This window comes from Mus musculus, chromosome 2 (genome assembly GCF_000001635.26).
Source record: "Mus musculus strain C57BL/6J chromosome 2, GRCm38.p6 C57BL/6J".
Lineage (NCBI taxonomy): Eukaryota > Metazoa > Chordata > Mammalia > Rodentia > Muridae > Mus > Mus musculus.
Window position 1 is genome coordinate 74,677,969 of NC_000068.7, and position 22,831 is coordinate 74,700,799.

General features: G+C 51.6%; 3 protein-coding genes across 5 annotated transcripts; all 3 read left to right on the forward strand.

Annotated features, from left to right (window-relative positions):
- The first annotated feature begins 1,589 nt into the window (after positions 1–1,589).
- On the forward strand, positions 1,590–9,048 carry Hoxd11 (homeobox D11). Of its 2 annotated transcripts, none has more exons than NR_073086.1 (2): positions 1,590–1,841; positions 5,935–9,048. NR_073086.1 is itself a non-coding variant. In NM_008273.2 (2 exons), the coding sequence occupies exons 1-2, from the start codon at positions 4,425–4,427 to the stop codon at positions 6,168–6,170; spliced, it is 1,011 nt and encodes a 336-aa protein (NP_032299.1). In that variant the 5' UTR covers positions 4,355–4,424; the 3' UTR covers positions 6,171–9,048. The 2 variants fall into 2 exon arrangements, 1 of the variants encoding a protein (NP_032299.1); NM_008273.2 differs by lacking the exon at positions 1,590–1,841 and adding an exon at positions 4,355–5,199.
- Hoxd10 (homeobox D10) lies at positions 6,305–17,138 on the forward strand. Of its 2 annotated transcripts, XM_006498789.3 has the most exons (3): positions 6,305–6,389; positions 13,071–14,756; positions 16,123–17,135. In XM_006498789.3, the coding sequence occupies exons 2-3, from the start codon at positions 13,802–13,804 to the stop codon at positions 16,398–16,400; spliced, it is 1,233 nt and encodes a 410-aa protein (XP_006498852.1). In that variant the 5' UTR covers positions 6,305–6,389; positions 13,071–13,801; the 3' UTR covers positions 16,401–17,135. The 2 variants fall into 2 exon arrangements, with proteins under 2 accessions (XP_006498852.1, NP_038582.2); NM_013554.5 differs by lacking the exon at positions 6,305–6,389 and having other exon boundaries at positions 13,923–14,756; positions 16,123–17,138.
- Positions 17,139–19,794: 2,656 nt separating this feature from the next.
- Positions 19,795–22,240, forward strand: Hoxd9 (homeobox D9). The gene is made up of 2 exons (NM_013555.4): positions 19,795–20,865; positions 21,212–22,240. Exons 1-2 carry the CDS (start codon positions 20,088–20,090, stop codon positions 21,451–21,453), a joined length of 1,020 nt encoding a protein of 339 aa, NP_038583.1. The 5' UTR covers positions 19,795–20,087; the 3' UTR covers positions 21,454–22,240.
- The last annotated feature ends 591 nt before the right edge of the window (positions 22,241–22,831 follow it).

Below are 22,831 nucleotides of genomic sequence, written 5' to 3' on the forward strand. Positions count from 1 at the left end.
AGCAAACTAAAAGTTTGTAGACTAAGGATTCTCAACTTTGCCTAAATTCTCAAACTTTAAAGCTCACTATAATTGGTGGGGGAAGGGAGAGTCAAGATTTGAGACTCCTCAGATTTCAAAACAAAACATCTCTCTGCCAAGTTGTGGTCAGAGTTCTAAGGAGCAAGCTAAGTCCTAGGAAGCTCCCTAGGTAACTGCACCAGGACTTCAGCAGGCTCCTTAGGAATTCTGCCTTTGGAGCCCAGAGTTCAGTCAAATAAACCCAGGGCCTGTTTAAAAGTAACCCCTTTGAAAATGACTCTTAACTCATAAAGGTAGAAAGTAGTGTCTCACTAGAGAAAGAATAAGCAAGACCAATGCATCTCTTAATACTGAATATTCAAGTTCCAATTCCCTTCCTGGGGAACAAATTCGATTTATGCATATAGTATTTTTTAAACAATTTTTAAAAAATATCCACAACAATTGGAAGGTAAGAAGGAAGGGGTTGCGAGGGTCCTGTGGTTGGGATGTTTCCCCATCTTACTGTTCAGGAAGGGAGTGGTACTAAGCCAGGTTTCTGGAGTCTGAGTCTGTATTGAGAGGTTTTCTCCTCGGAAAAACAACTGAACAAAGGCAGAAGCCATACTGAGAGACCTTGGGTCCAGAGGACTGAGAAAGGAAGAAGAAGCCAGACTTCCTCAGACTCAGACCCTAACACAAAACATGCAGGCCAATTTTCCTAGATAGATATGATACTAAGCCATTATGTTTCTGTGTATTCTGGAATGGTTTGTGTATGGAGGGTGGGGGGAGATTCCTAGAGACCAGTCCCAGAAGAAAATTAGCCTAAGTATAAAATCTTATCTGTAGGTCCAGCGGTGTTTTCCAAATGCATCCCCTTTACTGATCCACAGAAATCCAAAGACCACGGAGTCTCCTTCCCTAACCGAAGTTCTGAAAGAAATTTGGAACCAGGGTACGAAACAAATGCCAAAGAGAAAAGATATTGAAATCTGATGGCTCCACATTCCCTCGTAGAGAGAGAAATGCTTCTGAAACGCTGCAATCCACGAGGCCTCTTGACTAAGAAAGAGGTTTTAAAATGGAAAAAAGGACGGTTTACCCTGCTGTTCACTCCGTTGATAGCTCTGGAGGCCGAAAGGGGGAAGCTTTTAAGGGCCGAGGGTTCTCCCCCTTGGGAGGCAGGCTAGGGAGGCTTCCTGGCTGCGAGCTAGTGGAGGAGAGATCCAGAATCCTTGTAAATATTCATGTCTGGTGGTGGGGGAGGGAGGTGTGCCCCATCACTGGCCTCTCTCAGCCGCATCCACATCCCTCAGTGGTAGTGGGGGGCACAGCGCCTGTCCAACAGTCCTTGGACAAAGGTGATCTGCCCACATTTTTGTTGTTGTTGTTTTCCAGTCTCCACTTAAGTCTTTTCGGTAGGCTCTGCAGGGAAGAGACTGGCTCTGGGTGTTTCCCCCACCTCCCCTGCTTTTCTCTTCTTTCGTTTCCTAAAAGAGCATAAATAATTAAAGTTTGGCAGGGAGGAAAAGCTTTCTTGCAGAACTGTAGTGGTAATAAATGAAATGACTCAGAATCCCTTCCCCAGTCAGCTTTTACGAGAGCTGCCAGACAGTGTCTGTTCACGTTCTCCAGATACCAGGGGCGCCCTGACAAAGTTAAGGTCAAGTTAGTGTCTTATCTTGGGTGGCTCAAAATTACCGCATCGCGTCTACGCGCTGCGCAGAAAGCTATCGTTCTCGGAGCTGCTGGCCGAGCCCCGAAGGCCGTGAGTGCTCCCAGTGTTTCAAGTAGGATCGAATAAGCAAGGACAAGGACACAACGCTCGGGTCTTCACGGTAGGTTCTCTAGCGGAACGCGCGGGTGCAGGGGCTGTGGATTTTCATGGGTTTTCGGGGTGATGACCAAAGCAGAGAGCTGGGGCTAAAGAGCAAAGCGGGTTGGGTCAAGGATGAATGCTGTGGGGAGAATATGGGGGCGAGTTGCACGCTAAGGCGTGGAGGGGGGCCCATCGCCCCTTCCCCTATGTGCTAGCGCGCTGCTGCAGATGGCGCACCCTCCCCTGCCAAAGCGCGGCTCCCGCCGGAGCTGCCGTCGCCATGTCGTTGAACTTGAATGGTTCCTCCTTTCCATTTCCCTTTTCGGCAGCCAGCAGACTTCACTTTAGGGGCGACGGTCGGTGGGGTGAGCAGAGAGAAGGTGGGGAAATTGTTTTGCATCCCAAGACATGCAAAGATTGGGGGGGGGCGCCGCTGCCTTCCGTCCTGAACGACCCCAGGAACACTGTGCTGTGTCTGGGGAGCCATTTTAGGAGACAGATCTAGGGGCGTCGACCAGGGTTCAGAAAGGGAGAGGCTTGGAACTGAGATGGAGATAGGGAGGCAGATAAAAATACGCTGTGTGTCGGACTCCGGGCTAGGAGAATGGTGCCAACAGGAATCTGGGTGTGTGTGGGGGGGGGGGGTAGTTGCAGGGAGGGGTCACCTAGGATGGACAGCTAAGTGGGAGAGAGCTTGGGGAGCACCAGTCGTCACTGCCACAGACCTGTTTGCGCAGTTTTTGGGGGAGGGAAGCAGACACGGGTGAGGGCGGAGGAAAGAGAGGAATGGAGAAAGGAGGGAGGAGAAGAGGAAGGGGCGACGGCTAGAAAATAGATAGCAACTCAGACCACCGGCCTTTTCTCTTAAGTCGGCTGGGTGCGCAAAGAGCACAGGACCCGAACCGCAGCGGTCTGGGGAAAGGAAGGAAACCAGAACAGAGCTGCCTAACGGGGCATAGCGCTGAAGCCCAGGCCTCTGGGCTGAATCCTGGGTAAAGGAACACTGAGGAAGGAGGAAGGCTGCTGCCTTTGGTTCTGGGATTTGGATTTGGGGAGAGACTAAGGCCTGGTAAGCTGGAGGTGGGAGCCTAGGCCTCTTTTGGACTCCAGGCCTGAGAGGATTGCCGCAGCCCAATGAGTGAGGCTTTGGAGCAAGTGGCTGGGGGCCTGGAAAGTCTACCTCGGAGTCAGGTGGTGCAGATAGACTCCAACAGGCAGGCAGACGCTATTGAGGGCCCCTGGAGAACCAACCGATCTCCCTGGGAGATGCTATGACCATCAAATTCAAGGGCTCCAGAGGAGTCTTGGGGATATGCCACGAGATTGCTCAGGGCTTAGTGGGGCTCCAACACAGTGAAAGCTCCAAGAGACTTGAACACAGAAGACGATGAGAGGAAGGCCAAAGCACAAGGGGTTTGTCTGTGGGCGGTGAGTAGGGACCTTATTCTGTGAGAGTGGGACTCATCTTCCTTTTGTTCTTCAGACCCTCGAGCTTTGAGGAAAGCCAGAAAACCGGGACCTCTGTGTTTCCACGCTGGCTGAGTATTGAGAGGAGAGAGAAAGAGAGAGAGAGAGAGAGAGAGAGAGAGAGAGAGTAAAGGGAAAGGATGGAGGTACTAAGAAAGACTGGAGAAAGGAGAGAAAGCAGGATGGAGGCGAGGAAAGGAAGAGAGGAAGACAGGAGAGAGAAAGGAGAAGAGTGAGGAGTAAGCAAAGAAAGGAGGGACGGGAACAGAGCGGAAAAACCTGGAAGAAGAAAGGCCGAATGGGTACCAAGGCCCACGCCAAGCTAGCTCCTGGGAGTCGTTTTTTCCAGGGTCTGCACTCTTGTCCCTGGTGTCAGAACCCAAGAGAGCCAAATCCCTACCAGCCGGAACGCACTCCGCAGAGAAATATGTAAATCAGGGCTCCCTGCGCCCTAGAGAGTGTCGCAATTACGCCCCTTGAACAAGAAGCAACAAGCTCCCAGCCGGTGAGCTACGGAGGGTGGCTGTGTCGCGGGGGAGGGAGCGGCTGCAGGAAAGGTGGGGGTGGGAACCTCACACTCTCACACCTAGTCCTCTGTGCCAGGGCCGGGGCTCCCCCCACCACCACCACCACCACCGCTCTCGACTGCTCTCCCTTCCCCCTTCCTCCCCCTCCTCCCTCCCTCCTCCTCCCCTCCGGCCTAGGTCCGGGTACTTAAAGCAGCGCGGGCGGGCTAAGGCGGGCGGGCGGCCCAGTCCGGTGGCGGCAGATGCGCCCAGCGGTGGCAGCCGCCGGCGGCGCGCAGGTGACCGGCCTGCAGCGCAGCCTGCTCAGGGAGTGCCCTGGGAGAGCTGGCGGGAGCTGGAGGCCGATCCGCCCCCAGCGTGCGCGCGTCTCGGCGCCAGGAGCCGTCCCGGGGCGTGTTGGCGAGCGCTGATATAGATATAAGGACATTTCTCTCCATGGCGTCACGTGACATAATTACCACCAGAATCAATCAAGATGAATTGCACGTCAGCGCCCGGTGGGGATTTTTGCTTAGTTGATCCTGGCCCAAGCCTCTTGTGCAATCGATGGCTCAGGTTGGAGGCGCGGGGAGCGGCCCGAGGCTTGCCGGCGTGCACGCCGCGCAGCCATGAACGACTTTGACGAGTGCGGCCCCAGCGCAGCCAGCATGTACCTGCCGGGCTGCGCTTACTACGTGGCCCCGTCGGACTTCGCCAGCAAGCCGTCGTTCCTCTCGCAGCCGTCCTCGTGCCAGATGACTTTCCCCTACTCCTCCAACCTGGCGCCACACGTCCAGCCCGTGCGGGAGGTGGCCTTTCGCGACTACGGCCTGGAGCGCGCCAAGTGGCCGTACCGCGGCGGAGGCGGCGGTGGCGCGGGGGGCGGCGGCGGCGGCGGTCCCGGCGGGGGTGGTGGCGGCTCCGGGGGCTACGCTCCCTACTACGCCGCGGCAGCGGCGGCAGCGGCGGCAGCGGCGGCGGCCGAGGAGGCGGCCATGCAACGAGATCTGCTCCCGCCCGCCGGCCGCCGGCCAGACGTGCTCTTCAAGGCTCCCGAGCCGGTGTGCGGCGCTCCCGGGCCGCCGCACGGTCCGGCGGCCGCAGCCTCTAACTTCTACAGCGCCGTGGGTCGCAACGGCATCCTGCCCCAGGGCTTTGATCAGTTCTACGAGGCGGCGCCCGGACCCCCCTTCGCCGGCCCGCAGCCCCAGCCCGCTCCCGCGCCGCCACAGCCCGAGGGCGCCGCTGACAAGGGCGACCCCAAGCCAGGGGCTGGTGGCGGCGGGGGCAGTCCCTGCGCCAAGGCGACTCCGGGCCCAGAGCCCAAGGGGGCGGCGGAAGGCGGTGGCGGTGAAGGCGAGGGCCCCCCGGGGGAGGCGGGGGCCGAAAAGAGCGGCGGCACAGGTAGGCGCGGGGCGCGGGCCGAGGGGCTGGCCCGGGGCGGCGGAGGGGGGGCGGTGGGGACCTCCCTCTGCTTGCGCCGTTTTATGTGCTACTTTATAAGCATTCGAGGGGGTTTATACATCCTATAAGATTTCCCGGGTCGTTGTAAAGCGTGTTTATGATAGGAAACCAATTTAGGTGGGCTTAAGGTAGACTTCGAAGAGGACATTAATCGCCGTAGAGAGCTTTCCCTCTATTTGGGTGGGGGGGGGGTGGGTGAGTTGAGGACCTTAGAGGAGGGAAGTACATTTGCAGCCAGTTGATGAGTGGGAACACGAGAGCCTCCTGCCTTTCAGGGAGAGGGTAAGTGATCTGCCGCACTGGACTTAACCCCAACCTCTGGCTGGCGCTCAGCTCGGAGTTGAGCAGATGCTCCTGTGGGCGCGCTCTTGTCTCTCTCCCTTCATGTTCCAGTTCAGAGCCTGCCTTGCCATCATCCTTTTTCCTATCTCAGTGCCAGCCTAGAGTGTGTGTGTGTGTGTGTGTGTGTGTGTGTGTGTGTCCGGGCGTGAACACATGTCCACGCCCGCACTCTACTGTGCCCGCCCATATATCATCCCCCACGACGCAGGCAGGGCCTTTCAACGGCGGCAAGGGACGTCCCTAACTGGGCCAAGGCCTGGCCCTAGCTCAGTGGCCAGAGTGGGTGGGGGCAAGCAGTAGCCTCTCTCACCTCTTGGTTTCTTTTCCTTGCAGTGGCCCCCCAGAGGTCCCGGAAAAAGCGCTGTCCCTACACCAAGTACCAGATCCGCGAACTGGAACGCGAGTTTTTCTTTAATGTATACATAAACAAAGAGAAAAGACTCCAACTCTCTCGGATGCTCAACCTCACTGACCGGCAAGTCAAAATCTGGTTCCAGAATCGCAGGATGAAAGAAAAGAAACTGAACAGGGACCGTCTGCAATATTTCACTGGAAACCCCTTATTTTGAGAACTCCAGGATGTACCCCCTCCCCAGAGCCCCACTCACCCACCCTCCTCCCCACCAGCCTGCTCTCAGCAGGCCCAATGTCCTTGGGTTCAATGACGCCTCTTCTCTGTGGAACTTCACGATTTCTTCTCGCCTTCAACTCGGGACCTCCCAGCGACCACTACAGCCTGAGGAAGAGGCCCGGAACTTGGCTGTGCGGATCCTAATAAGGGGAACATGGTAAATGTAAACATCCCTTTCCAATTTTACCGCCAATGCGCTGTTGTTCCTCTCCTCCCTCTCTGAGTCCTCAACGCGGCGAGATCTGTAGGAAGTTAGGCCATGGGGCTAGAAGGAGCCAGTGTTTTGTTTTGAGTTTAAGAAATCCCTTTCTTTCCCTTCAGTGAACACAGATTATTTAAACTCTGGGAAATGTACCTTTGGGCATGAGTCACTGTCTTTTTGTGTGTGAATAAATGTTTTCTAGCAAAATGGAGGTCCCAGCTTCAATACACTGCATGAATTTTACTGTTTGAAGAAGTTTAGTGGCTGATCAGGCTGTCTTAGTGACCAGAAACCCCTTCCTCATGCAACTGAAAGCCCGCTGGGACACTTTTTAATCTCACCATAGTAGGAATTGGTCCTTCACACCCCCTGTAGGCTACACTGGCTCTAAAAAATCATGTTAGTGTTACATTTCTGAATTGATGCTGTGATCCAGCAGTGCTGGTTGTCTTTTCTTCTTCTTCTTCTTCTTCTTCTTCTTCTTCTTCTTCTTCTTCTTCTTCTTCTTCTTCTTCTTCTTCTTCTTCTTCTTCCAGGCAATGAGATTGAAGCAGTAGGAGTCTAAGAGCAAATTCTCACCCCACCCCCACCTCTAGTCTAATGAACTTGGAATTTTTGGAAGGAAAAAACAAATTTTAAACTTAATTAGAGGATCCAAATGATCTCTTAACATGGTGACAAGGAGCTAGAGTTTCTTAAGAAGAAGAAGGGGGTAAAATCCTCCTTGTGAGGCGGGGGAAGTTTGTTAAGAGGAAGTTAATAGGTGCAGGGACTTGGGGTCTTTCTGATGTCATGAAGCAGGGACTGTGAACCCCCCTCACTGGACTAAGGCTGCAAAACTGCTTCTCACCACATTTATCGCTTTAAGTTAAAGAATGTGGTGAGGGCTGCAGTGCCCTTTATGTCACAGGACCAAGCCAGGCTGTTTACAAAACCTTGAACTGTCTAGACAACACCATAAAACCCAAAGTTCTAAACAGCTTAATTGGGTTATATTATACACCTTCTGGTGGGCCCAAAAGAGATTTCCGCAATGTGCAATAAACTGGAGACGTGAGAAAACCTCCTCTTGATCTGACCAGAGTGAAGTGGATCTCATGACTCTTAACCTCTCAGAAGCCCAAAGTCTAAAAATAAATCCATAAGATGCACAGCAGCTCATGCCTCTTCTGAGGAAGTATGCTTTTTAAAATATGAATTTTTTAAATTGCCAAAGCTTTGGGGGGGGTAAAGAAAAACATAAGTGTATAAGTGTATGCCTTTGAACTTCCAAAATGTCAAGGTCATCACCTTTAACCTCTCTGAATAATTAGGCGCCTTAAAGTTCTTCTGTGATTTCTAACCACCGCCCAGGCTCATACATCCAGACCCACACACATATTTATGACCATACAGATTCATACTGGGGGTTCACCATAAATCTAGGAAAATTCCTAATTTCAGGATCAATAACTATAATTTCCCTCCCAACATTTGAGTAATTTAATAGCAACTGACTTCTTAGGAAAAAAAAAAACACTTGTTAGATTAAAATGCCCATTAACTATTACTAGAGCTAGGGTGTACTGAGAATTTGGGAAGATCTTAGAAAGAGTTTCTCTTTGCTGTAATGAAGAGCTGCAGTTTTTAAAAAGACATTTGACAGAGTAAATTCTGATTAGACTTACATCATCTCTAGCATTTGAAAGCAATTTGCCACCCTGCTAAATAAACGCTGGCACTTTATAAAATATAGAACAAAGTAAAATATAGTTATATTGTTTCGTAAACGCATTTCTAAATCTTTGGTAAAGGATAAAATAGAAACAAAGCAGACAATCAAAGTATTTCACTCAGAAAGTGATTATTTTGTTTAGAATTCTGGGCATTGGTTTACCTGTAAATACCCTAATAATATGATCTTTCTGGGATCATACTGTTTGTTTGAAACAAACCATAAAACTGGTTTGTTTCTTTTTCTTTATCTTTCTTTTTTCTTCTTCTTTTAACTGGGTCTAAATGTACAAGCTGTGTGCCAGCCAGCACACTCCAGGCAAACGAGAGAAACACTATTTTCCATTTGTAAGAACTTCTACAGCCACACGAGGGCGCGCTCATGTTCCAGAAACCTTATTTGCCAAGAGGCTGCGGTACCTTTTTTTTTTTTTTTTTTCCAATCCTAGAGTCTAATAAGGAATCTTGGCCCGCCCGTTAGAAACAGGCAGTCGTTAAGGTGTTTGCTATTTGCTTGTTCCAACCAGCTGTGAGTTTGAGAAGTTGTAGAGAGACAGAGGAAAAGAGGCAACCAGTCTTCCGAAACAGGAGATCCCCCTAATCGTTGTCTCCTTAAAGTCGCTATGAAAAAGACCTTGGTATATAACCTGATGGTGTCAAGAAAATAGTTTTAAAAGACAAATAGCTGTGGTTTGAAATACGTCATAGCCACTGGGAGTTAATTAATTAGGAAAATCTATTTTCATGTTGATTTGAGTGTGGAGAGCGATGACAAATATAAGACCCCTTCCCATTTCCCCCAAACCGCACGCGTCTTGTGAGCTTTCAGATGGCTGGGATGATTAAACGGCTTTTGTTTAAAACAGATTAGGGCGTTGGCAACTTAGCTGAGCATGTACTTAGAAAAAAAAAAAAGGAAACTCTTTGAGGATCGTGGGCGTCGTTTGGGGCTGAGGATTCCAGTCCATGCATGACTTGGGTGCTACCCCTGGCTACCCCAGGGGCAAAGAGGGCTAGAAATTGGGGTGCGGGTGCCAGACTGAACCGATGCGGATACTGGAGATAGTAGACTCTTTGTGAGGACGTTTGTATTTCAAAGTGTCGTGAATGGAAATGCATTTGAAGTAACAGGCCACTGTACTTGACTGAATCCGGGCCACCTTTCCTAGCTGCCCGCTGACCTTGAAGTGCGCAGTTTGCTTTGGGCACTGGCTCTTACAAACAGTTAAAATTGCCCCTGTGATTCACTGTTCCTGCAAATTCCGGGACATTGGGGAATGTCTATGTCCCCTTCCCTTGCATCCTTGCCCGCGGTCCACAAGTGTGAAGAAAGGGCTCCCGGACGTGGGCGGCTCAAAGGGAGGATGGCGGCTCCCTCTCCCTTTCACCCCTAAGTTCCTTGTTAAGAGCCTGCAGCCCCTGAAATTTGCACTGACCTCTGTCTCCCTCCATCCATTCGCTGCACCACAGGCTCTAGGGCTTTCTTGTCCGCTAGTTCTCCGGGTTTCCCAGAGTTGGCTTTGGCTTGCGGGAGGCTGGGGCGCCATGACTCCCCGGCTAGGCGCCAGAGAGAGGCGTGGGTGTTCCCCGCGCGGATGCCCGGCTCTGTCTGTCTTGCTGCCGTGCCGGTTGGCTTTGCTTCTGTAAAACGACCTTTCTCAGGGCCTAACTTCGGTTTCAGTCTAATTGGGTGAGACCCCCCTCCCCAAATGTCGTTGTGTTCCTTTGTAGGCAGCTTCATCGACCGCGCATCTGGCTGTGCGGGGGCCCCTTGGCCTTGGGTGGCAGCCGCCGGGCGGACCACTGCTGCTGCGCGGTCCACAGTGTCATTCCTCCCAGCCGCGCTCGCTCAATGTGGTCCTGATACGGGGCAGGGGATGAGATCAGGGACTTCAGGGGCTGAAAACCTCCCCATCTTGGGGCCGGCTAGAATGCATGGGGCTCTTGATAGAGGCTACCGATACTGAGGCGCCAAATTCCTCAGATTCTGAAGTAGAGAGAAAATGCGCCAAGTAGGAAGGAGTCTTTTGTGTCTGTGTAGAGAGGCTCGGCCCTTCTCCATCTCTTAAGCTTATCTCTGTAGATCCTTCCGTAGTAGTCTCCCAATTTGCTTTTCAAAAGTCTTTTCCAATTGCTGCCACAGTGCTCAGTGCAACCCAGATGGGCGCCCTGGGGAGGCAGCTTTTAATTTGTCCCTGTCCACTCTCTGTCCAAAAAGTGACAGAATCCAGAGGCAGCTCACGGCTCTAATTCAGGGAGACCATAGGAACCCATAGGTCCTCTTAGGCCCAGAGCCTCCACCTTACCCTTCTGAAGAAGACAAGAGAGTGAAGATACAAGCCACTTTATTATTATTATTATTATTATTATTACAAATGGTAATTTCTTGCTAAGGCGACCTTTTAGGTTTTTTTCTGTGGAAAAAAAAACTGCCAGGGAGACAGGCGTCTTGGTACAAATATGGGTATCCATCTTTTTTACGATGCAATGTTGACTTATTATTAATATTAACTGCCCTAAAAGATCTAAAGATGACTTTTAAAAAACCACCAACCACTACATTAAACACTCGAAGCAAAATAAAAGTTGGCCTTTAAAGCTACTGCCTTTCCCTTCCATTTGCTTTGTGTCAGCTCTAAGATCTTAAGGCACATTTTCTGTCCTCCCTTCTTACAGTATTTTCATTTTGCTCATGTTTTAAATTCTAGAAATCTAACATATTGACAGTTTTGACCCCGAGGAATCAGTCTGGAAGCAAAAATTCGAAAGAGAAAAAAATAAAATTTTGAGAGAATAGATTCCATTTTTAAGTTGGCATACACATTTCCCCCCTCTGCCTTTGAGTGAAAGTCTATTTAAACTCCAATCTAATACGAGGTGACTTTGAGCTTGAAGCCATGGAACACTGAAACAGAAAGACCCACACAGAGAAAAGGCAGAGCTTGCCTCTCCCACTTCACTGCAGACTTACCAGCTCTGTAAGGAATTGCTTGTTTTTAGACTGGGTGTTTTCTTCGTGTATAAATAAAGATTATGAAAGGGCATTTGATGGGCATAAAATTCCTGATTAGATTGAACAGCTCTGCATTGCTTGGGATTAGGAAAATTTGGCAGTGGAAACCTGGGCAGCTAGCTCTCCTGGCCGAGATGCAAAGCAACACAATGCCTAAGCGCCAAGCTGGCGTCAGGGGGACTGCCGAGAGCTGTGCTGCGGGCACATTGTTCAGCTCTGGGCATATTTAGCTGTAGCTCAGAATTTGATCGCCACAATGTAAAAAGGAAAATTTTGAGGTGCTAATCAGTGGTTGTTAGGTTTGATCAAGATCTTAGCAACTTAGGAACAAAAGTTCTTTTTCCCCCTATGCCTTACTTAACACCCTTCATCCCCTCCCCAGCTTAAAAATAGCCACCCCTGTAGAAAGGTAATGTTTAAATCTCCGGCTCCACCACCGGGGTGCAGCAGCCAGAGCAGTGAGAGGCTCCAGGCTTTAACCTGACAATGATGTTGTATTTGAACAGCTGCGTAAAGGTTTAAAAGGTCTGTCTCATTGCCACCGTGGAGTTTTTTAAAAGGGGTTATTGTTTGGGCGAGGGCACTGAGAGGAGACTAGCCAATCGGTCCCAAGGCCGAAAATAACCTCCAAGCCTGTTTTCATCAGGCCGGGAGAAATTCCTTTAGGGGAGGGAGGGGGACAAAGGACTTTGCTGGGGTGTGAGTGATTTTTTTTTTTTTTTGAAAAGAGCAACTAGGTCCCCCAGAACGCTGAGGGCTCCTTAAAGAGCATCGAACCCCACAGAAATGTTCTGTTGAGGGGAAAACAGATTTATCCACAAGTTCAGTCTCTGGGCCTGAAATCCAAGGCCAGCCCATTCCTGGGCGAATGTGGGAGAAGGGAACACAGATGTCTTTTCCGACTGGGAGCTGGTTCACGGTCACAGTTTCCGGGTCCGTTTTACTTTCTTGATTGCCGGGAACGGGACCCGGAAGGCCGAAGGACGGCTCCCACACACAGGCAGGGCCTCTGGTCCAGGGCAAGTCTTTGGAAATCAAGGTTAAAGCTCCCTGCTGCTGTCCTAAGGCCCCGGGCTTCCGCAAGGCGGCTCGCCGCCTGCAACCAAAGAAGAAGGGAGGAAGTTGTTCAAGTTTCTCATAAAATTCTGAGTTTCCACGGTGGTTGTGGCAGTGGTTGTTCTTTAATGAGCTGGACCACAACCCCAGACCATATCCTCTTTATAAAACTTTCCCTCACCAGAGGAAACGGAAGACTTAGACTCTCCCTCTTTATTCCCTTCTTGCCCAAACAAAACCTTGTCAAAGAATTTTAGGGATCGTCCAAAACTATAAAATTTAACTTCTGACAAAAGTATAGCTTTTAATATTTGACGATTTGTGTTAAAACAAAAATTGACCTTCTTGGTTAGTAGCGGAGGGGAAAAATCAATAGTATAATTTTCAATAATTCATAAAGCAAACGCCATTATGCTAAATCTTAACTATTAATCTTATCCTTTACAAAGTCTCGATTGATTTGTTAATAAAATATCTTCCCGTTTGTGGCAACAGCGGGTATAACTCTTTAAAAACCTTCAGAAGCAAGAAAATTACCAAGTAGCCCAAGAATGTAGATGAGAATTTTATTGATCGCCCTGATTCTTCTTAATATGTATTAATAAATTCCACAACCCCTTGTACCTTGCACTTGTCAGAAACCAATGCTTTTACAAAATCCATAAAAGGAAAACATATTTTTCTTTGCAGAAGATCTAAATGACAAGTTTGCTTTGCTCTCTCCTCTTTTTATTTTTATTTTTTCTTCTGGCCCGGTTTTCTAAAACTTGTGGAGTCCGGGGATCAGAGTTTTCCCTTTTCTTTTGAAAAAAAATTTCTTTTTCCCTTCCTTTCTCTCTGCCCTGTGTTATCAGGGGAAGGAAATCTGGCTTTAGCTGTTTCTGGGAGCCGGAGAGACGCTTTCGCGAATAGGGAACGGCTGGCGAAGGATTATCTCCAAGCTAGGAAGCTCCCAGCGGCCGGTCCTCAAAGGTCAGGGTGTGGTTACTCTCAGAGTCAAGGCTCCAGGAGCTCGTGGGTGCCGATTCCCCCCCCCCCTTAGTTCTAGCAGAAAGATCTAAGGAGGGGGTAGCTACGGGCTGGAACCATCATCCGAGCTTCGGGTTTGCCCAGCTGCGTGGTGGCCTCTCGACCCTCGGGGCCCTATTCGCCAGTGCTTCCCCGACACCTTGGTCCAATCTTTGCACTGAAGATTTTCACACAGCCCCCTTTGGAACCCTAGGGAGGGATGTTTCCGAACTAGAGAAATCGGACTCACCTTCCTGGCTGCCCAGTACTAAATTAACCAGCCCGCGCCCCTATCCCTTCCTGGGAACCGGCCCTCTTGGGCGCGTTCTGCCTGGGTATGTGCAGGGAGAGCGCTTCTGTGAGCAGGCGCCACAGCGCTCTGACTTTCCTCAGTACGCGTGTCCTCCCGGAGGCCCCTCGAATCAAGCCTTTCCTTCCGCTGGCGGGGCCCGGTGGCCGGGTGGGGGACTCGAGTGGGGCAGGCCGGCCGGCCAAACAAGCCCCGGGAGACAGGCTGGCCGGCAGCAGAGCTCTGGGCCGGTTGTCTCCAACGCGCACTATCACAGGCGCTTAGTAGATGTCGCTGTTGTCCGTGCTTACGCGGCCAGCCGGCCGGGCTGGGGAACACGTGACCTGCAAGGAGGCTGCGGCTCAAGGCCATTTTCAAATCTCATTGGCTTGGTTGTCATGTGGTCGGCAGAGGCATCCACAATTACACCGGGAATGTTTTCCTAGCGATGTCAGCCTACAAAGGACACAATCTCTCTTCTTCAAATTCCTCCCCAAAATGTCCTTTCCCAACAGCTCTCCTGCTGCTAATACTTTTTTAGTAGATTCCTTGATCAGTGCCTGCAGGAGTGACAGTTTTTATTCGAGCAGCGCCAGCATGTACATGCCACCACCTAGCGCAGACATGGGGACCTATGGAATGCAAACCTGTGGACTGCTCCCGTCTTTGGCCAAAAGAGAAGTGAACCACCAAAATATGGGTATGAATGTACATCCTTATATACCTCAAGTAGACAGTTGGACAGACCCGAACAGATCTTGTCGAATAGAGCAACCTGTTACACAGCAAGTCCCCACTTGCTCATTCACCGCCAACATTAAAGAAGAATCCAATTGCTGCATGTATTCTGATAAGCGCAACAAACTCATTTCTGCCGAGGTCCCTTCGTACCAGAGGCTGGTCCCCGAGTCTTGTCCTGTTGAGAACCCCGAGGTTCCTGTCCCTGGATATTTTAGACTGAGTCAGACCTACGCCACCGGGAAAACCCAAGAGTACAATAACAGCCCCGAAGGCAGCTCCACTGTCATGCTCCAGCTCAACCCTCGTGGCGCGGCCAAGCCGCAGCTCTCGGCTGCCCAGCTGCAGATGGAAAAGAAGATGAACGAAAGCGCGAGCGGCCAGGAGCCCACTAAAGTCTCCCAAGTGGAGAGCCCCGAGGCCAAAGGCGGCCTTCCAGAAGACAGGAGCTGCCTGGCTGAGGTTTCCGTGTCCAGTCCCGAAGTGCAGGAGAAGGAAAGCAAAGGTCGGTATGAACAGAGTTGCCACCCCAGCGGGGCGTGCAGTCCGGTAAAACCTCGAAAAGGGAGCGCTCGGGTGCCCAGAGCAGAGCCCGGGCAGCGGAGCCCAGAGCCCATACTCCGCAGGTGCTGCTCCACCCGGCTTTTAGAAGGGATATCCCTGCCTTGAAAGGGTCGGGGCTTCTCTCCCGCTGCTCCGGCCAGACCTGGCCCCAAGCTGATGGCGCCTGGGCAGAGGACAGGCTTGCCGGGTTTATCAGTCTTGAGCCAGATCCGAAATACAACAAAAGAGCTAAAAGGAGACCAGCCGTTTGTAAACAGGGCTCCAGTGCCCGCTTTTCTTTGGCTCAGATTTGCAGCCCTAGTTTTTGCCTTGAACCCAGGGATCATTTTAAGGTAGCCTAAGACACCGTGTTTGTGTTCAAGGGTTTGCACCCCGCATCCTGCGATCTAAGAGGGAAAGGAAATGGTTTGGCCTGTTGGTGCTTGGGTGGGGAAGCAGAGGTAACCTTGGCTTTGTCTGGCGAAAGTGCCGCAGGCTTTGCAATCTTCTACAAAGGGGGCAAAGGCGGAGGAGGGGGAGAACAGATCTGCATTGCCCACCTAGGGCTGGGGTAATGCAAAGAACCAGGGATATGGGTTTCTAAGAAGGAATCTTGAGCCCCCACGCCCATTTCTGCAGTCTGTCCCTCACTGTCTACCGGGTGAGCCACAGAGTTACATTTCTGGAGGAAGGCTTTTGTGTGAGAGCAAAGAAAAATTGAGGAAATTCTGGGGGGAAGGGGGGAACTGTAACAATGCCCAGTCAGGGTGGAGAAGGGATCCCTGCTTCCTCATTATCTCTTGAAACAGCCTGCATCCCTATAAACCTGGTTGTGGATCTCCTTGTCTGCCTAGGAGGGGTGGGTAAGAAGCGGCCGACTTGGGGCCCTGGAGCAGTAGTGAGATACTGGTAGATGAAGCAAGCTATGGTTCTTTCTGGTGGCCTGACGGCTTAGAATGTTTTTGGGGGGACGGAGGAATCCTGTAAAGTTTGCTATTATAGTCACATTTTGTGCAAGCCAGAAAAGTTGTGTAGGAGAGAGAGAGAGAGAGAGAGAGAGAGAGAGAGAGAGAGAGAGAGAGAGAGAGAGAATATGAGGAGGCAGCCTCTGGCACAGAATATCCTTTCATTCATCGTGTTAAGTATTTAGTTCTAAATTGGTACCAATTTACAATCCCCTTCATGCCCACCTTCGTAAGTGATGTTTAATACCAGCATTGTCCAAAGCAGCCCATCTGGCAGCAGGGTCATGGCCAAGGGTATATTTGAATGGACTGAGAGAAAAAAAAATTCTTGATTTTTTTTTCTTCTCCCTTTAATTTTGTTAGAGGAAATCAAGTCTGATACTCCAACCAGCAATTGGCTCACTGCAAAGAGTGGCAGAAAGAAGAGGTGCCCTTACACCAAGCACCAAACGCTGGAATTGGAAAAAGAGTTCTTGTTCAATATGTACCTCACCCGCGAGCGCCGCCTAGAGATCAGTAAGAGCGTTAACCTCACCGACAGGCAGGTCAAGATTTGGTTTCAAAACCGCCGAATGAAACTCAAGAAGATGAGCCGAGAGAATCGAATCCGAGAACTGACCGCCAACCTCACCTTTTCTTAGGTCTGAGGCCCATGTGAGGCCAGGATCCGAGAGGGGGCACCGAGTTCCAGGCCTGAGTGCTGGAGGACTGGCAAGGCGGAAACAAACCCTTCATTGCTCTTTGGTTTTTTTGTTTTGTTTTGTTCTGTTCTGTTCTGTTTTCCTGCTAGAATGTGACTTTGGGGTCATTCTGTTCGTGCTGCAAGTGATCTGTAATCCCTATGAGTATACATATATATATATATTAAAAAAACTTAGCACGTGTAATTTATTTTTTTTCATCGTAATGCAGGGTAACTATTACTGCGCATTTTCATTTGGGTCTTAACTTATTGGAACTGTAGAACATCCATCTAAACGTATCCATCGCATCCCACCCATCTATCCCGCCAGCAATGTGACTTTTCCATGTTTTTCCTAACATAAAAGTTCTCTGTGTGTGGTTAGCCCATGAACTCATGGCATTTTGAAAACATCCAGTATTTAAAAAAACAAACAACCTATATCTATATATATTTCAAAAGATTAAGAAAACCCACAAGCTTTGGGGGGAGGGGGACTTTAAAAAGCACATTACAATGTATCTTTTCACAAATGAACTTAGCAATTGTCCTTGGTGAAATGGAATATTGATGACTTATGCCTTGTAGCCTTTCCTTGTGGTGCATCTGTGGTTTGGTAGAAGTACAAGCGCAACCTGTGCTTTTCTGTGCATGTTCTGGTCGCATGTGTAATGCAATAAACTCTGGAAATGGGTTTGTTCCTTCTGCTTTCTGAAATGGAAATATACGTTTTGGTGGAGAGGAAAGCCTTTGGGGAGGGTTTCTTCTGACCAAACTGCTCTTCAGGGGGCAGTGGACTAGGGGACTGGGAGGGGCAGGAGAAAGGAGATGGGAGGAGAAAAACTGGAGAAGACCTAGGCTGTTAGAATATGGCAATGATGGGTTTGAGAAGGGTTCGTGATTCAGCCTGAGAGCTCAGTCTTCATAACTGGGAAGACCGTTCTCGCCTCTCCCACCCCCTAATCTTATTAATATAATTGTATTCTCAATGGGATGAGCTTCCCTCTACCCCTGAGCCTGGTAAGTAAGAACCCACTGCAGGCTTTTGCCTCCAGTCCCCCATTTGTGTGTTTTCTTCTCTTTGGTTTTGGTTATGTTATTTTTAATGCTTTCAGTGAGCTCTTGGTGACTTCTGGCTGGGGAAGCCATCTTCAGGGGCTAGGTTGAAACTAGTAATGCCCACCTGGAACCTGGCTGGCCTCCATTGCAGGAACAAGCAACAGCTTAGCAGGGCACTGGATCCAATTGTGCCCCCCCAAGTCCCTTTCTCTTTCCCACCCGCCCCAAGCTCAAGACAACCAGACCCAGTGAAGCCAAGGTTGGGTGAGTTTTCTCATTTTATTCTACCTTGGTTCCTTTCTGAAAAGGATTAATATTCTGCCATTGCCTTTGAGTGGCCCACAGTAACTATTTAAAGGAAAAAAATGAAACTATTCCCCCAGTCAAATCTCTCACTATTTAATTACAAAATGTTCATTTGCAGCCACTGTGTCTGAGCTGTCAGGTGACTGAAAGCAGTTGCAAGTGACCATGACTGCTCAACAAGTCTGTCCAATGGGCCTTTTACATACATGGGTTGGAAAATTCAAACCAACGTCTGTAGAATCCCTGTCATTGAGCCCACATTCATCTTGTGCTACCAGGAAAAAGGGAAGAGGTGACTGAACTCGTTGCCCCAAGTCTGGCCTGTGGTTTTTAACCCATCTTCAAAGAATTTCACAAAACAGGATCCCCCCCCCCCCAACACAGGCCCTTTTCCTCCCAAAGAACGGTGCATTCAGCGTCTCTGAGCTGCCTCGCCCCATCCAGACAGTCTTTGGGATGCTCGGTACTGATTTTTTTAAACCTCCTCTCCCAGACCCCAAATCCTCTCAAATTCCAAGACAGATCCCTTTAGGGACGTATTTTTCTGAGGCTAGCAGAGAGAGAGAGAGAGAGAGAGAGAGAGAGAGAGAGAGAGAGAGAAGTGTCTGATTCCATTCTAGCTTGAGAGGACTGGAATAAATTTGCCCCTGACTTACCTTGGATGGGCAAAAGAAGTAGAGTGATTTTAACCTCTGCGTTTCTCCCAGCGATGTGGGGAGCGCCATTAGTTGCTGATGGGGGGAAACCTGTGCTACAGGAAAGGGCAGGCCCCCTGAAACAAAATCAGAAAGCCATTCGCCAAGGCAATCAATCAGGTCCTAAGTAGCCATTTACCCCCTTTCTTGGCGGGGCTAGAGGTGGGTTGGGAGCCCTCCAAGGGTGCTCTGGGCAACTTGTAGAGCGAGGAATATGTCCTCTCAGCCGCCGCTGGCGTGCGGCTTTTGTCTCGGCTCCCAGGCAGGCTTTGTACCATGGATTTGGGAGTGACAATGGGCATTTCTCTCAGATTCAAGGCTGCCCGGCCTTACCTCTCAAGGGGAAAACTGGAAAGGGGGTGGATCAAGGACCTGTTCTTTCGTCTGGATTTTGAAGACATCTTCAGAATCCGTTTGCAGGCACGTGTGAAAGGCACGCAGCGAACCTACCCTCGGAGATGCGGTTCCTGCAGGCCTCTCTGAGGCTGGGCTAATTCCGGCTAGTGAGAACCGGTCTCACTGGCCTTTAGGTTTTCCCCTCTGTGGCATGTTTTCTTGCAGGGCCATTCCAGAAGGCTGGGGAAAGATGAGGCACCATGGCCATCACTGTCGGCTCCTTGGGACTCCAGTGCTCACCACCCATGCGAGGGCAGAGAGACAGCCCTTGGAGGCCGCCCCTTGGAAGCCATGCTGAGCTGGACCAGGCCCGAGAGTCCAGTTGACCCAGCTCACCCCCTGGGCCTCGGGGCGTGTGCCTAGCTTTTTGTCGAGGGTTTACATGTGGCTGCCCCGGGAGTGTGAGCGCGGTAGAGGGAGGGGCACTCCGAGCTGCTCCATCCGTCCGTTTTATTAGGGACACATTAATCTATAATCAAATACACCTCATAAAATTTTTATTGAAAGGCATAATATCATTACAGAGGTCTTCCACCTGTTTTAAACAACACGCCAAGCTGTGTGAGTGTGTGTGTGTGTGTGTGTGTGTGTGTGTGTGTGTGTGTGTGTAGGGATGGGTTTAGGTAAGAAAAGAGGCGAGGGGAGAACGACTCCCTTTGGGCGACAGGGGTCCGCCCTTAAAGGCCAGCCTGCCTGGGGCAGCCCGGGCCCAGGAGCCTCCAACTGCTCCGGGGCTTTGGATAATCGCCTAGGTGTGACTTAGAAGCCCGGCCCAGGGCTCAGAGCCCAGGAGTCGGAGAGCCAGAGTCCGGGTGGAGATCGCAGGACCCAGAGAGGCAAGAAGAGATGAACAAATAGTCCCCAGCGCCTCCTGCGGCCGCAGTTAGGCCTGTGGCCGCCGCCGCCACCAGGGCGGGCTGAGCCGGGCCAGGCCGGGCTGGTGCGTGGACCTGGGCCCGGCAGCTCTAATTGCAACGCTCCTGTTGATGATGATTTTTTTTTTTTTAAATCACAGCAGCCCCCAGTTTAGCGGACTGATTTACTCCGGGTATTGGTAAATATGATCACGTGGGCCGCGCGACCAATGGTGGTGGCTGCAGCCTGCGAACTAGTCGGCGGCTCGGGCGCCGGCGAGGAGCCGCTCGGCGGTGGGCAGTGGAACCTTGGGTGGGAGCGAGCGGCGCCTCACCATGTCGTCCAGTGGCACCCTCAGCAACTACTACGTGGACTCGCTCATAGGCCATGAGGGCGACGAGGTGTTCGCCGCGCGCTTTGGGCCACCGGGGCCGGGGACACAGGGCCGGCCCGCAGGTGTGGCCGATGGCCCAGCCGCCGCCACCGCCGAGTTCGCCTCGTGTAGTTTTGCCCCCAAATCGTCCGTGTTCTCCGCCTCGTGGTCCGCGGTGGCCGCCCAGCCCCCGGCGGCGGCGACGATGAGCGGCCTGTACCACCCGTACGTGTCCCCGCCGCCCCTGGCTGCCGCCGAGCCGGGACGCTACGTACGCTCCTGGATGGAGCCGCTGCCCGGCTTCCCCGGCGGCGCAGGCGGTGGCGGTGGCAGTGGTGGCGGCGGTGGCGGAGGCCCGGGTCCCGTTCCCAGCCCCGGTGGCCCAGCCAACGGGCGCCACTACGGGATTAAGCCTGAAACCGGAGCGGCCCCGGCCCCCGCTGCAGCCTCCACCTCCTCCTCCTCCTCCACCTCCTCGTCCTCCTCCTCCAAAAGGACTGAGTGCTCCGCGGCCCGCGAGTCCCAGGGGAGCGGCGGCCCAGAATTCCCGTGCAACTCGTTCCTGCGGGACAAGGCAGCGGCGGCGACAGGGAACGGGCCCGGGGTGGGAATCGGGACCGGGCCAGGGGCGGTAGGCTCGTCCGAGCCCTCAGCTTGCAGCGATCACCCGAGCCCGGGCTGCTCGCTGAAGGAGGAGGAGAAGCAGCCGCCGCAGCCGCCGCAGCAGCAACTTGACCCAAGTAAGTGCAAAAGAAATTGCCCCCTGATTTATTGCTGAAACCTGTAAGGCTCGAATGTGCAAAACTGATAGTTTTACTAACCTATAAAAACGTCTAGACGCCTACCCAAGCCTAGGCGAGCAACACGTATCCATAAAAAGCTTCCCATAACCACCTACCTTGGGCGCGCGGTTTGTACGGTAAACAGAGCGCGGGCATTAAGGCTTTTTATGATAATTCCCCCAAGTTGTGAAAAGCGTCCATCCTTGGTGAAATTAATTTAACGACCTCTCTTCCCCACCCTGTCGTCTCTCCCTGCCTCCCCTCCGCCCCTCGCTCCCTTGTCTGCAAACCCCCCTCTTCCTAGACAACCCTGCAGCGAACTGGATCCACGCTCGCTCCACCCGGAAAAAGCGCTGTCCCTACACCAAATACCAGACGCTAGAGCTGGAGAAGGAATTCCTCTTCAACATGTACCTCACCCGGGACCGGCGCTACGAGGTGGCCAGGATTCTGAACCTTACAGAGAGACAAGTCAAAATCTGGTTCCAGAACCGTAGGATGAAAATGAAAAAGATGAGCAAGGAGAAGTGCCCTAAAGGAGACTGACCCAGTGCGGGTCTGGCCTGCAGCACTCAAAAGGCAGCGGGTTTTTTTGTTTGTTTGTTTGTTTGTTTTGTTTTTTGTTTTTTGTTGTTGTTTGTTTTCTTTGTGGGTGCTTGATTCAGAAACTCTGCAGCGACTCGGACTTTCTTCTTTTTTTAGGTAGAAGTGACTGTGTGGTTGGTCTCTGTGAGTTATCTGGGGGACACTGTATTTGCTCGCATATGTATTGGAGAAACCAAGTGGCTTTGGAGTCTTGTCCTGTCCCACTCCCTCCCTTCCCTGCTCCCCTGATTCCTTAGGAAATGCTATATTTTGTGAGTGCACGCAGGCTTGATGGAGCCCTATTCTATGTAAATGTCCCTCATGTTTCTGAAAAGTGCTGTAGTTTAGTCTCACCCTATCCAGCCTCCCAAACAGGGCCAACGATCTAATTCCGAGAATCTGAAGGAAGACAGAGTGTGGACACCCCCACCCTGCTCTCCCAACTAAAATCCAACTCAGCTGCTCAAGGCAGGAAAACCCCTTTCCTCGGGGAGCCGGCGGACTGACTTCCACAGAGGCCTACCGAGAAACCTTGGGCCCTGGGGCGCGAGATTGGGGGTGGGGTGGGGATAGGCTTAGTCCTCAGAGCACCGGGGAAGCTACTTTCTCCCCGGGAGGGCTGAGCTCCCATTGGGCGGCCTCGGGAGGTTGCCTTCCATATTCCTGCCTGAGGACCAGTTGTAAATGTTACCGCTTCCAACAAATAAATGCTGATCTGAACAAATGGAGCCCAGCCGCTGGCCCTGAACGTTGTGTGACTGCTCTCTGTGTCTTTGCAAAATAACATAATCATCAGACTGTCCCATCCCTGAAAAGGGACACGTTGCTAAAGGTTGGCGGTCCGAGCACCTGGAGGGTCTCTGAGACACCTTGAAGCTTCCGATTGTGTAAGCACACCTGGCGGGAGAGCACAACTTTGGAAGGTGTCTTGGTACTTCCACTATCCTGTAGCCAGGGCCACAATGAATTCCCAGCCTTAGGCCCTGGGTGAGCCTCTCTGCAGAGCCACTGGCGCCAGGAACCAGGCACCCTTTTGCTAAAGCTTTGACACACCGCACCTCTGGCTTACTTCTATCCTGGAGACCCAGCCGCCAACCCCCATCTCCAAACAAGCGAAAGGGCACTCTGGAGTAACTCCCCCAGGCCTGCGAGGCTGGCTGGCTCCAGGAGGTCCTAGCCGGTTGGACAGTGAGCTTCCACCCCTCCCCACCAAAGCCCCAAAGTGACCTTAGCGGACCAAAATGGTCAAGGCTCTCCTCCCCATATCCTTCTCCTGCCGCCCATCCCCTTCAAACAGCTTCTGTGTATGTTTAGCCCCCAGCTTGGCCCTCTGAGGCCG